The sequence below is a fragment of the Arachis stenosperma genome, chromosome 6 (genome assembly GCF_014773155.1).
Source record: "Arachis stenosperma cultivar V10309 chromosome 6, arast.V10309.gnm1.PFL2, whole genome shotgun sequence".
Taxonomy (NCBI): Eukaryota; Viridiplantae; Streptophyta; class Magnoliopsida; order Fabales; family Fabaceae; genus Arachis; species Arachis stenosperma.
In genome coordinates, this window is record NC_080382.1 from 114,731,552 (window position 1) to 114,747,512 (window position 15,961).

Genomic DNA, 15,961 nt, shown 5'->3' on the forward strand with positions numbered 1-15,961 from the left:
GCCGGCCTCCTAGAAGCAGGCTTCATACGAGAAGTGGACTACTCAACGTGGCTCTCAAATGTGGTATTGGTGAAAAAACACAATGGCAGATGGAGAATGTGCGTGGACTACTCTGACCTTAACAAAGCATGCCCCAAAGATTGCTTCCCCCTCCCCAACATAGATGCACTCGTCGACGCCGCGGCAGGGTACCGATATCTGAGTTTCATGGACGCCTACTCCGGTTACAATCAGATACCGATGCACCGACCAGACGAAGACAAAACGGCGTTCATAACGCTAGGAGGAACTTTTTGCTACAAGGTAATGCCGTTTGGCTTGAAAAATGCAGGGGCGACATATCAAAGGCTGATGAACAGGATATTCCACGACCTCATAGGGAAAACGGTCGAAGTTTACGTGGACGACATCCTGGCAAAAACAACACGACCTGACGACCTCCTAAACGACCTGGCAAGTGTGTTTGCGTCCCTCCGTCAACATGGTATGAGGCTGAACCCCCTCAAGTGCGCCTTCGCCATGGAAGCCGGCAAGTTCCTGGGATTCATGATAACTCAGAGAGGGGTAGAAGCCAACCCGGAGAAATGCCAGGCAATACTTCAGATGAAGAGCCCGGGCTGTGTCAAGGACGTCCAGAGGTTGGCAGGGCGATTAACATCACTTTCCCGGTTTCTCGGGGCCTCGGCGACAAAGGCCCTACCATTCTTCAACCTCATGAAGAAAGGGATGGCGTTTGAATGGACACCCGCGTGCGAAGAAGCCTTTCAACACTTCAAGGAAATCCTAGCGGCACCTCCCGTTCTCGGGAAGCCAAGGGACGGAGAACCACTGTACCTGTACCTCGCTATAACAAGCGAAGCCCTGGCCGCAGTACTAGTGTGGGAGGACGGGAGGACCCAGCAACCAGTCTACTTCGTAAGCAGGGCCCTACAAGGAGCAGAGTTAAGATATAGCAAGTTGGAAAAGCTAGCCTTAGCACTCCTAACTTCCTCGAGAAGGTTAAAACAGTATTTCCAGAGTCACCAGGTGGTCGTCAGAATGGACCAAGGGATCCGACAAGTTCTCCAAAAACCCGAGCTGGCGGGAAGAATGATGACTTGGTCCATCGAGCTCTCTCAATATGACATACGGTACGAGCCCCGACAAGCCATCAAGGCACAGGCCATGGCAGATTTTTTGGTTGAAGTAACAAGAGACCCAGGCGAAGACATGGGTACACGGTGGAAGCTCCATGTAGACGGAGCCTCCAACCAGACCTTCGGAGGAGCCGGGATCATCCTAGAAAGTCCAAACGGGGTCGTATACGAGCAGTCAGTCAGATTCGAGTTTCCCATCTCGAACAACCAAGCAGAATACGAAGCCCTCATAGGAGGCTTGACCCTAGCAACAGAGGTCGGTGCAAAAAGGCTGGAAGTATGCAGCGACTCCCAAGTCATCACTTCCCAAGTAAACGGCAGCTATCAAGCCAAGGACCCCTTGTTGCAGAAGTACTTGGAAAAGGTCAAAAGCTTGAGCCAAAAGTTTGACGAGGTCACGGTCCAGCATGTACCCAGAGAAAGGAACGCACGAGCAGACCTCCTATCAAAATTAGCCAGCACTAAGCCAGGGGAGGGAAACCGGTCTCTCATCCAAGGCATGACAAGGGAACCTGCAATTGCACTACACATAACAACCCTAAGTTCTTCATGGCTAGACCCCATCACCAACTACTTAGAACACGGCCAAGTCCCTGGTGACGAAAAGGATGCGGTGAAATTAAGGAGGGAAGCGGCCAAATACGCCGTCATCCAAGCACAGCTATTCAGAAAAGGGCTCAGCCAGCCCCTACTGAAGTGCCTACACCCCGACCAAACGGACTACGTCCTTAGGGAAGTCCACGAGGGCTGCTGTGGGCACCACATCGGAGGAAAAGCCCTAGCAAGGAAGTTGATCCGAGCTGGGTACTACTGGCCGTCGATGATGGCGGATTCCAAAGAGTTTGTCAAAAAGTGCGTAAAGTGCCAACAGAACGCCAACTTTGCCAAGGCACCGGCAAACGAGTTGAGCTTGCTGACGACTTCCCGGCCATTCGCTCAGTGGGGAATCGACCTCTTGGGGCCTTTCCCTGTCGGCCCTGGGCAGGTCAAATATCTCATAGTGGCAATTGATTACTATACTAAATGGATAGAAGCCGAACCATTGGCTAGCATATCCTCAGCCAATTGCAGAAAATTCATGTGGAGGCAGGTGATAACACGGTTCGGGATACCAGAGGTCGTCATCTCGGACAACGGCACACAATTTGCTGACAAAAAGTTCACAGAATTTCTCAACGGCCTAGGTATAAGGCAAAGGTTCTCTTCGGTAGAACACCCTCGGACGAACGGACAAGTGGAGTCCGCCAACAAGGTTATCCTTTCAGGGCTAAAGAAGAGGTTGGACAACAAAAAGGGCGCTTGGGCCGACGAGCTGGCATCGGTCCTCTGGTCTTACCGAACAACCGAGCAATCCTCCACCAAGGAAACCCCATTCCGACTGACGTACGGGGTGGATGCAGTAATACCCGTGGAAATCGGCGAACCAAGCCCACGATTGCTCTTGAAAGGAGTAGAGGAAACTGTAGAAAAGGACCTGATAGAAGAAGCCCGAGAAATGGCCCACTTGACAGAAACGGCGCTAAAACAAAGAGTGGTGCTCCGTTACAACACCAAAGTGCTCAAAAGGGAATTCGGACCAAACGACCTTGTCCTGAGGCGAAATGATATCGGCCTGCCGACCCCAGGAGAAGGCAAGCTAGCGGCCAACTGGGAAGGCCCATACAGAATCAAGAAAGTGATGGGAAAAGGGGCCTTTAAGTTAGAAAGGCTCGATGGCAAGGAGGTCCCGAGAACATGGAACGCGGACAACCTTAGAAGATTCTACTCCTAGAGGACGCAGCGACCTGCCGGCTAATCTAAGCTAAGTAGTTAATTTGCCATTTGAACTTCATAGTAACTTTCAAGTCTTTTATGTGGATACCGAATAAGATATACTTGTGCAAATTCTCCACCATGTTCTATCTAAGTTTTTCAGATAAACCGTCCCATCGTGACTGACAACGACGTGCGACCCGGGACTGATCACCCCGGGAAGTCGTCAATCAACGTCTTAACAAACAACTACACGAAAGGCCACGGGCCGCCAGTCTAAACAACTTCAAACCAAAAACGGTTAATAGGAACGATAACACGAGCAAGCGAGTAAACGACGAAGTATAAACCAATACGGTTAGAAATGATAACGCACTCAGACAAATAAAAAGCTTATCACGACAACATGGGCAAACGGCTAAAATGGTCATTAATCACAAGCCAAAATAAAACGGCTAAATTGTTCGCAAGCCAAAAACGGCCAAGACTAAGATAGTTTACAAGTCATAACAAAGCGGCTGCACGAAAGGCTGTAAACAAGAAATTCACTTCTTGGGGACGTCGACAACCTTGCCATCAAGAATAACCTTGCGGACACCAATCGCCGACGTGTCGAACTCAGGAGCAACAACTTTAATTTGAGCTTTGAGGGCTTCCTCAGTACCCAAGATCGCGGCCTTGCCCTGCTTAACGACATCTTTATACTTCGCCTTCCACGTTGCCAGCTCGGCCTCCGCGGCCTGCTTCTCTTTCTCGACTTCGGCCGTACGCTTCTGCGCTTCGCCGACCTGTTTCTCCAGAGCCATCTCACGCTCGACTAGACGTTCAATCGTCGCGTCCGACTCTTTCTGTTTCTTCTCGGCAGCGGTTAACTTTTGTTCGGCGGAAGTAGCTTTCTGCTCGGCGGTGGTGGAGGTAGCTTTCTCGGCGGCATCCAACTTCTCCGAAGTTTGAGTCAACCGCTCCCGAAGAGTTTCCACTTCACTTTTCAATTCATTGTTGGCCTTCCCAGCGGAGTCCAACTTCCGACGGAGAGACTCCATCCCGGATAGCTCAAACTCGGCCTTCCGGGCTATCACGGCGCCCCGCAGAAGAGTTCGGTACATCCACCTCGCCTGCCCGGCAAGAGAAGACTCGTGGAAGTACTCCTCAGTGCCAGGAATGAGTTGGGTATCTATGAAGTTGCTGGCATCGAAATTCCTTTCCATGACGGTAAGGACACCCTCAGGACTAGAGGACGCCGTGGATGTCTTCTTTCTCTTTCTCTTTAGGCTAGAGACCTCTACCACCTCCTCCTCATCATCCGGATTGGGCATCGAACCCCCAGTCCCGACAACCTCACGGATAGGAGAAACACGGGCCGCCTCGCCACCTTCAACCGAGGCGCCCTGAGCCGAGGTCCCGATCCCATCGGTTGCGGCCTTCTGCTCGGGAGCGTCTTTGTCCTCCGGTGCATCAGGTCCCTTTGAGGCGGGTTGCTCGTCACTCTCCTCATCGTCGCCACCACCAAGGAAAGTTTGAAACAAGTCGGGAAGACCCGTCACGGACGCCGACATATCCACTGCGGGAAAACAAGTAAGGTCGGTTAGTCGTCACATAATATCAACAAGAAAGGAAAAAGATAAAGCGTAAAGTAAAGAGCTTCTCACAAATATAATTACGACCGGAATCCCGATCACCCATGAGGAGGTGGGGATTTACTGGGTTCTTCCCAAAAACCGCGTTTAGCACCTCGGCAATCTGCTGATCTTCTGCCGACATGTTTTTATAAACTACCTTAATAAAACTATTGGCTCCTGCCCCGAAGCTCCAATAAGTCGGGATGAGCCGTACCCCCTCCAGAGACAACCAAAAGGGGTGGCGACCTTTGGCCGGACGGACCTTAAAATACTTGTCCTTAAACCCATGGTAAGAATCTTCGAACAAGCCGAAAATCTTCCGACCCTGAGCAGCCCGGAAGGACATGAACCCTTTCCTGTGTTTCCCCTGCTTGGTAGGGTTTGTGAGGGTGAAGAAAAAGAGAAAGACATCTACGGACACCGGCAGGTCGAGATATTCACAAACCATCTCGAAACAGCGGATCGAAGCCCAACTGTTCGGATGCAACTGCGACGGTGACACAGAAATTCGGTTTAAGAGCGCCATTTGAAAGGCTGAGAACGGAATGCGAACTCCGACTTGAGTGAACATGGCCTTGTAGAACCAAATCCAGTCGGCGACCTGGCGGGGTTGGAAGTTGATTTCATACAACCGCTCGTGAGCAGCCGGGACGAAGGCGTCATAATTGGCCTCCTCGTCAGTCCCGCCACACAGATACCCGGCTTGTCGGAACTCGGTGAGCTCCTCTTCGCTCATTTGGTTGGGTGAATCCCTCACATCTGAGACGACCCAAGCATACTGGTCGTAAGCCGCAGGGTTAACGGATGCTCGGGAGACCGTGCGGGCCATACCTACATGGGGGTACCATCCAGTTAGTCTAAGAGATCGGTCGCTCAGGCCGAAAACAAACACCACCCCCACGACTTCCCGACTAACGGCAAACAAGATTAGAAGACTAAAGGAACGAGAAAAAGCCTACCCTAGAATGGTACTTCCCCCCTAACACGTCTACTCGCAACTAAGGCTACGCAGTAACATCAAAAGAACCAAATAACAAGCATGCAGAAGTAATGCACAAAAGGGAGGATGATCAGGAAAAATTACCTGAATTGATGAGAGGAAGATGGAGTTGAATCTGGTAAAATGCAAGAAACCCGAACGGAGGCACCACAGCAAAGCCTTGTAGCAAGGAGGGGGAAGGGAGAATAGAGGGTGCGGAAAAAGTACATAAAATGAAGAAATACCAAAACCGCTCGTTTAAAAGCTGCCTCCAGAGCGCGAAACGCCTGGGGCAAAATGGTCTTTTCAAACGGGGTTTTTCACCCCATTATGAGCATTCAATGCTCGGCGCAGGAAACGAGGCGATGAAACGGTTGTTTGAGCAACCAAGAGACGCGCCTTGGGGGCACGTCCTCCCCACGAGCGACCGACCAGACGAGATGCGAGACGACACGCCATTGGTAGCTCCCACGACTACCATTGGCGCGTGGGGGCACTGTTACGGCCCGGCCCAGAACCAGCTTTGGGCCGACCCGACCCATGTAACACCCGACCCGGGCACGCGCCCTACAACCGACCCGGACACGCGTCCTGTACGGATCACACACGTGCTGCAGGACAGCGTCCTTGGGAATATGGGCCTGTCACGTAAGGGGCCCACTGCTGACATGTATATAAGGGGAAGATTGGCTCTTCCCCCGAGGTACGTCACATTCTCTCACTCCATTATTCTGCCCGCCTGCACATTGCTGACTTGAGCGTCGGAGTGTCTTTGCAGGTGGCACCCCCCCTCGTCCGTTCGCCAGTACAAGTGCTCGCCAGCTCGGCGGACCCACAATCAGTGCGACCAAGACTAAGACATCCTCACCTATCCATCTTGCATCTTCTGTCCACCCGACCTGTTCGGAAGCCGACTAACGAACAATTTCAAACGTTCTTTTTCCTATATTTTCAAATATGATTTTAGATAAATTTTTCTCATCAATATTTTCAAATATTTTTTATGGTATGATTTTGAATGTTGTTTTTTCTATACTTTAAAATATTTTTTTTAGCATATCAAAAGATTAGTTAATTTTTAAAGAAGTTTGCAGGATCAGAATTAGTTACCTAGACTTCTGAAAAAAAAAAATAGAAACTCATTAAATAGTATCTTCTTAAAGAACGAAAATATTTTTTTCCCACAAATAAAGTAATACCAACTGGCAACAAGTAAAAGGACCAACAACATAACAGCTCTCATTTAATTTAGGGCTAAATTTTAAGAAAACAACGAAAGTAAAGATGGCAATTAGTAGGATAAAATAAAATTTAGAGTCAACTTTAATTCTATTTTTAAGTTAAAATTTTTGTATAAACTCAATTATACTTTGAATTGAGAATATTTTAATTCTAATTCTACTTGTTCTTAATATGCGGATATCCGATCGTATTAAAAAAATATAATATTATTATATAAATTTATAATAATTTAAAACAGAAATATCTTTTTATGTAAAAAATTATTAAATTATTAATTAATAATCTTAGAATTTTTTATATTTAGCGAGAAGTTTTTGATTCAATATCTACTTAAAATATATTTTTATATAAATATATAAAAATATACATATACATATCCTGATTCGTACAATATAACATATACATATACAAATTTCAATTCGTACGAAAACCCTACTCGAACCTAATTTATGCACTGTAAATTAGTTTGACAATCGTACGGATAAAATGTATGTTGCCACACTTAAACCGAAGAACAAAGCAAAATACATGCTTCAATTCTTGAACTATTGACACAAAATGGTAAAGGGGAGAGGGATCTTCTATATACGCGTAGCAGTATGCACATCAAGATATTAAGAAATTAGCAAGAGTGCTATATTATATATGAAATTACCATTTTTTGTTTTTAAAAAAACAAAAAGGAAAAATCTAAAAGGATGGTTCACCAATGGGAGGACCAAGGTACTCAATCCCATCCATTTGAGAGTTCTCTGGCACTTCAATTTCTTCCAACCACCAATATACATTCGCTTCTTTCCCCTTATCCATCTCTTCATCTGCAATATATAAATGGAAAAATATTTCTTGAACATAATATAGGATACTATGTAACTAATAGAATTCACATTTTATCCAGCAAGTAGCCATAAATACATAATATGTCTTTTAACATTCGATAATAATTATGTTTAAATAATATTTTATTCTACGGACCACCATAAAGTGCACACATATGGGGTTGCCACTTGCCAACATTTGCAAATAGTGGAACAGTTATGACCAATTGAAGGTATAAAGTCCCAGATTGTATAAGGAGAAAGAAAAATACTCGCATGATGACATATTTATATAAAGGTTATATGAGGGTAACAATTATGAATCCCTAAATGATTAATTAAATATATTTAATTAAATATATCAATTTATCTAATGGTCTATAATATTATTTTCATGTGAAGATGTTATCATAGAAGTATCCATCAAAAAGAAATTCGGACTCTCACAATTTATTATTTTTGATAAGTATTTTAATAATATTTCAAAACATTTTCTAAAAAATATAATGCTAGATTGTTAGGCTAAAGATGTTAGAATGGTAGCTAAAGTCTTCGCCAATACAAATTAAAATTACCGTCTTTAAGCTTTTTCTAGAAATATAAAGGTGTAAAGTTATTCAAATCTATTCTATCCTAGTGACAAACTAAGAATCACAGTCCAAGTGTATTTACAGAATAAGGCAGGGCCAGGGTTAACTGTAATTGCAAGACAAAAAGTTTGCGTTATATTTGTTCCATGTAGAAATGCAAATTAATGTGTTCATAAAATATAAAATGTGCATAATCTGCATTATCATAGAAAACCTTATTTTCAACATTTTACAAAATTTTTCAATAGTGTGTTAGCCCCTTTTTAAAAAAAAATATACAATGGATATCCTGCCATCAAATTCAATTTTTGTTTGAAATTTATTACTCCAACCGATCTTAGTTTGATATTTTACTATCCTTATACAATAAAAGTAAATTCCCATGCGATATATGTACCATTATTAAATTTATATTCAATAGTATCATGACCAAAGAAAAATTATTTTGCATTGGAAAGCTTGAACTTGACCAAAAAGAATTATAAAGCAACAGAGACATTTGAATCCCAAGTTTCTTTTATTAGTATTAAATATATGGAACCCAATATTCCAGATATAGCAATTTAGGATACCGAGACCCAAAAAAAGAAAAAAAGAAGCGAAGTGTTGCTTACTGGTAGAAAAAGCAGCATAAGGGTGATCTTTGTAGTAAGAACAATCTCTGCCATGTTGTTTGGAATAAGGAGGACCAATTACATCAAGAACAGCACAAGGTGTTATTGCTGTGAATTCATGCATGTTTCCCCCTCTTGTTGGATACAACACTGAAGTGTCACATGGTGCCGTCAACACTCTATTTGCTTTCAACTTTGCCAATCTCACTGCATAAATATCACAATCGTTAATTGACCACACTATTTACTTCATTTGATTTCATGATCAATTTCATTACAATATCTGTTTTCTTTCATTTGCTTTATTTCAACAAAGTCATTGTCCCCCTAGCATTCCCCTTCCTATAAATATTAGAGAGTAAACACCAGGTTGGTTCTTAAAATTATTTTAAATTGGACACTTTGATCCTCTATAAATTTTTATTACTTTAAAATCTCCTTGTTGAGATGACTAATTTGTCTTATAATAATATTTATTGGGGATCAAATTCTCTTATAATAAATTTGTTAATAAGAATTTATTTGTCTATTATATATTAAACATTTTATTATAAGTGATAAAAGGACCAAATTGTCTTAAAATATAAATTTCAGAGACTTCCAAAGTAATAAAGATGGACCAAAATGTTTGTTTTTGAATTTGTTGGAAACCAAGTTAAATATATACTCAATATTGAAATTCAATTACCAAATTAGTCACCATATATTTGTGTATATTTATACTTGTTTCATGTGTATTAGAGAGAGGCTTACCTTTAGAATTTTGTTGTTGTTGCATCAAATTGTTGGAAGGCTCAGCCTCGACCTCGACCTCGGCCTCAAGCTCATCAACCCAGTCATAGGATTTGATGTGCATTTTTCCCAAGAGAAGTTTGCTGAAAACTGTCATCCCAGGGTGGTTATGGAGGGGGATGACTCCTGATTCAGGGAGAAAAAAGATGCAAAGCTGCATGCAAAATTTCCAACATAATTAATTAATTAATCAAGTTATTAGCAGTTTAGGACACTAGAATTATATATATAATTAGCAACACTTACGGAGAAATTGTCACACTTGTACATGGTTGTGTAAGTGACCCTTTGATTCTCTTTGATGATATTCTTTCCAGGCTTAAAGAATTGCAGATCTCTACTCAGCCCAACATCTTCTGGCTTTATATCATCTGATTATTATTGTTATTATTATTATTTGTAGGACATACATAAAAATTAGAGAAATAAATTGCCAGTCCATATGTATGTTAAGGAAATTTCTTTGGCAAAAATTGAAAATTTTCACTAAATTTATAAGAACCATGTGCAAATTTTTTTTTTTTTTTGGAACTTTTTCTTTACTAAAAAATAATCTTTAGAGTTTAGTCTTCACCCAAATTTTACTCTTCAGCCATTACCCCATTATCCCCCCCATTATCCGTATATTTTTTTTACCAAATATAGGAGACTCGAATCCGCAATCTTTTAATTGAGTATGGAAAGACTATGCCATTTGAATTATTACTCATTGGCCCATTATCCATATATTAATCATGCTAGAATAATAATACATATACATATTTTTTATTTTATATACACATGCATATTTACTAAATATATGAACTTGCATTTTCGACGGATGCAATCCTCATATATTGTTTTGCAATTTTTTTTTTCGCTTTTTTTTGCCAAAGAAAAAACAACTAAACGTTCAAAACGGTAAAATTGTGTACTACGATTTATTTGAGTAAATAAATAATTTATTTTATTTAAATTAAAAAAAAAGGCCGGAAGAGGGGTGTTGGGACTTGGATTAATTTCCCTTAAGAGTTAAGACATATAATTGCACATGCACCAAGAAATGTGTATCTTTCTATGATTTGTTTTGAATAATTGAATTTTGAGGAGGAAATTTCAAACGGTTTTTTCCTTTCTAATTTAATTTCTTATTTATATTTTACATTATATTTTCTATTTTCAAAATTCTTTCTAATAGAAATTTAAAAAAATTGAAAATAATTAATTATTATATGGGATGTTGTCCAAATAAACAAAATGGAAAGTAAATAGCTAATTCATTAAGTAGAAAAGAGGCTTCTGTGGGCAGCGACTAATTAGGTCAATATACATAATAGAAAGTAAATAATTAATTGAACTGAAAAGAGATTTCTGTGGACAGTGATTAATTAAGTAATAAAAAATAAATCAATTATAAACATAGAATGGAAGTAAACTAATTAAATAGAGAAGAGTTTCCTGTGGGCAGTGATTAACTAGGTAAAAAAAATAATACTATCATAAAAAATATAAAATAAAGGGGGGGGGGGGGGGATTAAAACTGATGTCATATACCATCAAAATTCAAAAGAATAATTACGGAAAAAATCAAATTTTAAATTGGTTTCTATGGCTGGCGATATTTTGTATTTCTATGGTAAGTGTGATAAGTCTTCAAAAAATTAAATAAATTAATGTAAAGGTCATCATTCATTCATCCATCCCTTAATAATAATAATAATAATAATAATAATAATAATAATAATAATGCCAACGAACTATAGATAAAATAGCATGACCTTCCCATATTCACTTAAAGATCGCAAAGATCGCAAATTTGATTCTCATTTCTAACTTTGGAATAATAATAATAATAATAATAATAATAATAATAATAATAATAATAATAATAATAATAACTTTGAAAATAATAATAATAATAATAACAATAACGTCGTTTTGTTTATTTTGTGCCGCAAAAAAAAAATTTGATCAAACATTTGTTTTGGCCTTTTGGGGCTTTGCATTCTTGTTTGAAATTTTATCTAATTCGGGAAAGTAGAGGTCAAAATGCATGGCCACAACAACATGCAAAGGAAACCATTTTCAAAATCCAAGCATATCCAAAATATCTAACCTCATGAAACTATGCTACATATGATAATAATTAAAAATTTATTTGGACACTAAAATCAAATAAATGTGTTATTTAATTTATTTTTAATAAATATTTTGTATGGTAATATATTTTATAATTAGTAAGTGATTTTAATGGTCGTTTTAAATGACTGTCTACACAGATCAAGACTCATCAAATGAAACAAAATATCGATGTGTAATAACAAACTCCTAATATACAAAGTGTAGGTAAATTTGACATAATTATTCCACTAAAATAATTAGGATAACATCTCACACACACTAAATAAACGACTAAAAGAACCAAATCTAATGTGACATACCTAGGATGCGGCAAAGTGTCTGAACATGATGTGGTGAAGGAATAGTGGCTGGGCTTTTGAATGTGTCTTTGCATGAAACAAAGAGTTCCTGAAGAGCCCTTGGAACCCTAATCACTGACCTCTTAACCCTTCTATAAGGCTTCTTCCTCTTGTTTATCACACCATTCACATAACCAACTTTACTAACATGATTATGCACAATTCTTTCTCTACCACCTTGTTCCAACTCCATAATACTCACACAAAAAATCTTCCTTCTGATGAATCAATTAGTGCTTTTACATAAACAATTTTATACACACACATACACAGATTAAGGTTCAAGGTAATAAATATATAAGATTAACATAGATATAGCCCACTGGATCAATCGCTTTGGAGTCCTAGGTGTATTAAATATGCTTCAACTTTTGAGTCTAGAATAAGAAACATCAAATTTTGAATAAAGACCGTATAAGGAAGAAGTGAAATGATATAGTCAAGTTGACTTGAATAAGAATAAGAAAGAAGATGTGAAGATATTTAATGCAATGGTGAAAAAGTGCATATTATTACAGGATGAGAATTTCTTTTCTGTGGATTATGATTAAGAAGACATTTCTTTTTCCTTCTCTAGATGCAATAATAACATAACAATGTAAAATATATATAATATGAATGTCACATTAGGGAGCAAATCAATGCTTTGAGAAAACTAGGGGCTATATGACATGGTATTGTGCTTTTGGCTGGAAAACAGTAACCTAAAATTTGGACCAAAATTAAATAAAAAGATAAAAGGAAAGAAATTTAAAATTAAAACTAAAAATAAAAAGAAATATTTAAAAGCCAGACCAGCATTTGTTGCACTCGGTGGTAGCACCCCATAGTATTGTTTGGTTTGGAAACTGGTTATAAAAGCGACCCCTGTTTTGTGTGATAAGAGTTTAAGACGGTGAACCAAAATAAATTAAATTTACCAAAATGTCCAACTAGGTTCTAGCTAGTGTGCATATAAAAATTCCTACTGTTATAAAAATTTAAAAATTAATACTATCTACTCATCTAAATTCTTGATGCTTAGCACGTGTGTCCTCTTCATCTATTCATATAATCGTTTATCGTTTATCGTTTATATATAGTGATAAAAAATATTGTAGAAAATTTTTTAAGTATATTAGTATACTAATATTTTAGTAAATTTTAATTATTAATTTTAATTATATATATTATATATATTTTTTATAATTAAAATTAATAATTAAAAATTATTCAAATACTAATATACTTAAAAATTTTCTAATATCATATAGACTATTATTTTTTTTATGTTATTTTGAATATTTTTATTTTAATATTAAAAATAATTAATAAAAAATACAAATTAATTTTTATATCATAAAAAAATATTCAAAAATAACGTACATAAAAAATATTTTTTTTAAAATATAATAATATTTTATAAACACAAAAAAGTATTTATATATTTTTAGATGTATATTTTTTTACATTTTTTTAAATTAATCAATTATAAAAATAATTATTTATTTTATATTAGAATAATTATAACTTTTACAAATAAAACAGTCAAAATTATCATAATAATATAATTAAAATTTTTATAAACATAAATATATTTTTTATAATAATTAATTGGTGACTGATGTTTTTACGTCAATAATATAATATGTTATAAATTATAGTTAATAAAAATTTAAATAGTATACTTAAATCCAATTACCGAGCCCTTTTCTTGTGCTTATTATTGTTTTTGTTACTTTTTATTGTATCAAGACGATAAGGATGAAATAAACAATATAGTAATTGTATTTTTTAAAAGTTTTCAAATAATAAATTATAAAGCATATTTTCATTTGGAAACTAAATGGACAAATAAAATAATATTAAAAATTACAAATTAAACAATAATCTAATTTAACGTGAAAATTTAAACGTAATTGAATTACTTATACTTTAGATAAATAATAAATTATATATTATCAAATAAAATTATTATATATTTATATATATTTTATATTATTTAATTTATTTTTAATATATTTTATATTTTAAATATTTTATGTTAATAATTAATTATAGTAATTAATTTTAATATATATGTAGTATAATTAATAAATTGTAATAGACCAATCATCTTTATCTTTATGTTGCAGCAGCTGGTTAACAGATGAAACAAGCTATCACAGATCCACCCAGTGAATGAATCAGGGTGTCGTGTAATATTGGTGGCCATATAAGTAAGTGTGACTTTGAGACTTAAATTTAGAATTTAAAAACTTGGATTTTGTTCACTTTAACATGCCACGTGGTCTCTTTCTCCACAATATCGACATTGATACAAATATTTATATGCAGCTCAATATCTATTTTGGAATATATTATATATTTGACATAAAAAATTAATTATCAAAATAGTTATTAAACATTTTTATATATATTTATACGTATTATCTTTTATATTTTTATTAAGATTTGATTATATTATATATAAAAAATTAATTAATATATAATTTTATGTATTCATCTAATTAATTTATTATCATACCAAATCGCATGTATTTATCTAATTAATTTATTATTATTGTTGTTATCGTGTGAATGGAGATAAGTAATAAACTAAGAATAGTCACCTTATATATCTAAGTTTTTTTGTAATCAATTTTAATTTAATTTGTTTAAATCCAATAAAAAGTAATCTCATCAGTGAGAGTGTATCTTTTTATTAACGTGTATCTTATACTCTTTAATATGAATATTTTCTTTTTTGCGTTCTATCTTTGTCTTTGCGTGTTTTTTATTGTCGTTCTTTTATTATTGTTGTTGTTACTGCGTTTTTTTTCTTTCTCTTCTTTTTGATGATTTTACAGCATTATATATTTCTTTTACTTTGTTTAATTTTTTTCTCTTTTTTTATAGAAGAAGTTTTGAATTAGACAGAATTTATTAGAAAATAACACCGAAATTTTTTTACTGTGGCACAAGAAGTTTTTCAATTTTGACACCGAAATTTTTTAACTGTGACATAAGTTCTTGTTAAAAAGGTGAAACAATAATTATAAAAATATGAGAGAAGGGGAGGTTGAATCTTAACCTCATTTTCTGCTGAATATTATTTTTCACTTTTTCAAAGAAACTTAGGAGATATTTTTACTTTAGTCTCGTATCGAGTTGAGAGACATTTTTATTTTGTCTCCTGAGTAACAAAAACGAAAGCGAAGTAGAGAAGAAGAAGTAACACCCAAATGTATCCTCGTTCAGTTACTTAGTACAATGTAGTCTACATCTAGTCTCCTTCACAATTATGATGGAATTTCACTAACTTTGTCAATACATTACATACATCAATGCTTTCTCTAGGATCAACCCAATCCTATCTGGGACAAATCCAGATTCTAACCCAATTTGAATTTGACTAGGACTCAACCTAACTTTCAGCAGCCAAATGCTAACCCAACTTGTAAGGAAATCCCCACAGGATCATGAAACAAAACAGAAAGATGTACAAAAAAATCTGTGACATCTTATGACTTTTTTTCTCCTAGTTTAACTCACTGTCTTTTACTTCTCATTGCCTTTTTCTTACAAACCTCACCATGTTTGCCTTTTTCAATGAGACTCAAACATATTAAATTGAGGAAAAAAAATACTAAATAAGAACCATGAAGGAGAAGAACTCAAAAGTTTAGGAAGCTATGAGAACTAAACTCTGTGCTTTGTTCTTTTTCTCTTGCCTTCAACCCTTGGCCGTTCACTCTTATTATAGAAGAGTGAAGCTTCTAAGTTTGAAGCTAGTTCAAGGTCCATATTGTCTTCTTCTCCTTCACAGAGCTTGCAGCTACTTTGTTAGTGATGAGAAAGAGATCCGAATCTGTTGCATGCAACTTACCCATTCACTCTCGTCCTTTTTCTTCAAGCTTCTTCAATCTTGACCGTAGAGCTTTGCTTTGGCTCCAAGTTTGGATTTGGTCCGTGGATGAGTAACTGACTGGTGCACGAAAT

General features: G+C 36.8%; 2 protein-coding genes across 2 annotated transcripts; one reads left to right on the forward strand and one right to left on the reverse strand.

Annotated features, from left to right (window-relative positions):
* The first annotated feature begins 603 nt into the window (after positions 1-603).
* Positions 604-2,907, forward strand: LOC130934443 (uncharacterized). Its single transcript, XM_057864015.1, has 2 exons — positions 604-2,121; positions 2,227-2,907. Exons 1-2 carry the CDS (start codon positions 604-606, stop codon positions 2,905-2,907), a joined length of 2,199 nt encoding a protein of 732 aa, XP_057719998.1.
* A 4,365-nt stretch (positions 2,908-7,272) lies between these two features.
* LOC130936436 (plant cysteine oxidase 2-like) lies at positions 7,273-12,560 on the reverse strand. Its single transcript, XM_057866502.1, has 5 exons — positions 11,963-12,560; positions 9,789-9,913; positions 9,504-9,696; positions 8,751-8,957; positions 7,273-7,546 (listed from the first exon to the last, which is right to left on the reverse strand). Exons 1-5 carry the CDS (start codon positions 12,192-12,194, stop codon positions 7,419-7,421), a joined length of 885 nt encoding a protein of 294 aa, XP_057722485.1. The 5' UTR covers positions 12,195-12,560; the 3' UTR covers positions 7,273-7,418.
* Between the last annotated feature and the right edge of the window lie 3,401 nt (positions 12,561-15,961).

Coding starts and splice junctions, on each gene's coding strand:
- LOC130936436 (XM_057866502.1), bottom strand. CDS start 12,194: ATGGAGTTGGAACAAGGTGGTAGAGAAAGAATTGTGCATAATCATGTT. Junction 9,914..11,962: donor GACACTTTGCCGCATCCTAG/GTATGTCACATT, acceptor AATAATAATCAG/ATGATATAAAGCCAGAAGAT. Junction 9,697..9,788: donor ACAAGTGTGACAATTTCTCC/GTAAGTGTTGCT, acceptor TTTTGCATGCAG/CTTTGCATCTTTTTTCTCCC.
- LOC130934443 (XM_057864015.1), top strand. CDS start 604: ATGAAGAGCCCGGGCTGTGTCAAGGACGTCCAGAGGTTGGCAGGGCGA. Junction 2,122..2,226: donor TCCCTGTCGGCCCTGGGCAG/GTCAAATATCTC, acceptor ATGTGGAGGCAG/GTGATAACACGGTTCGGGAT.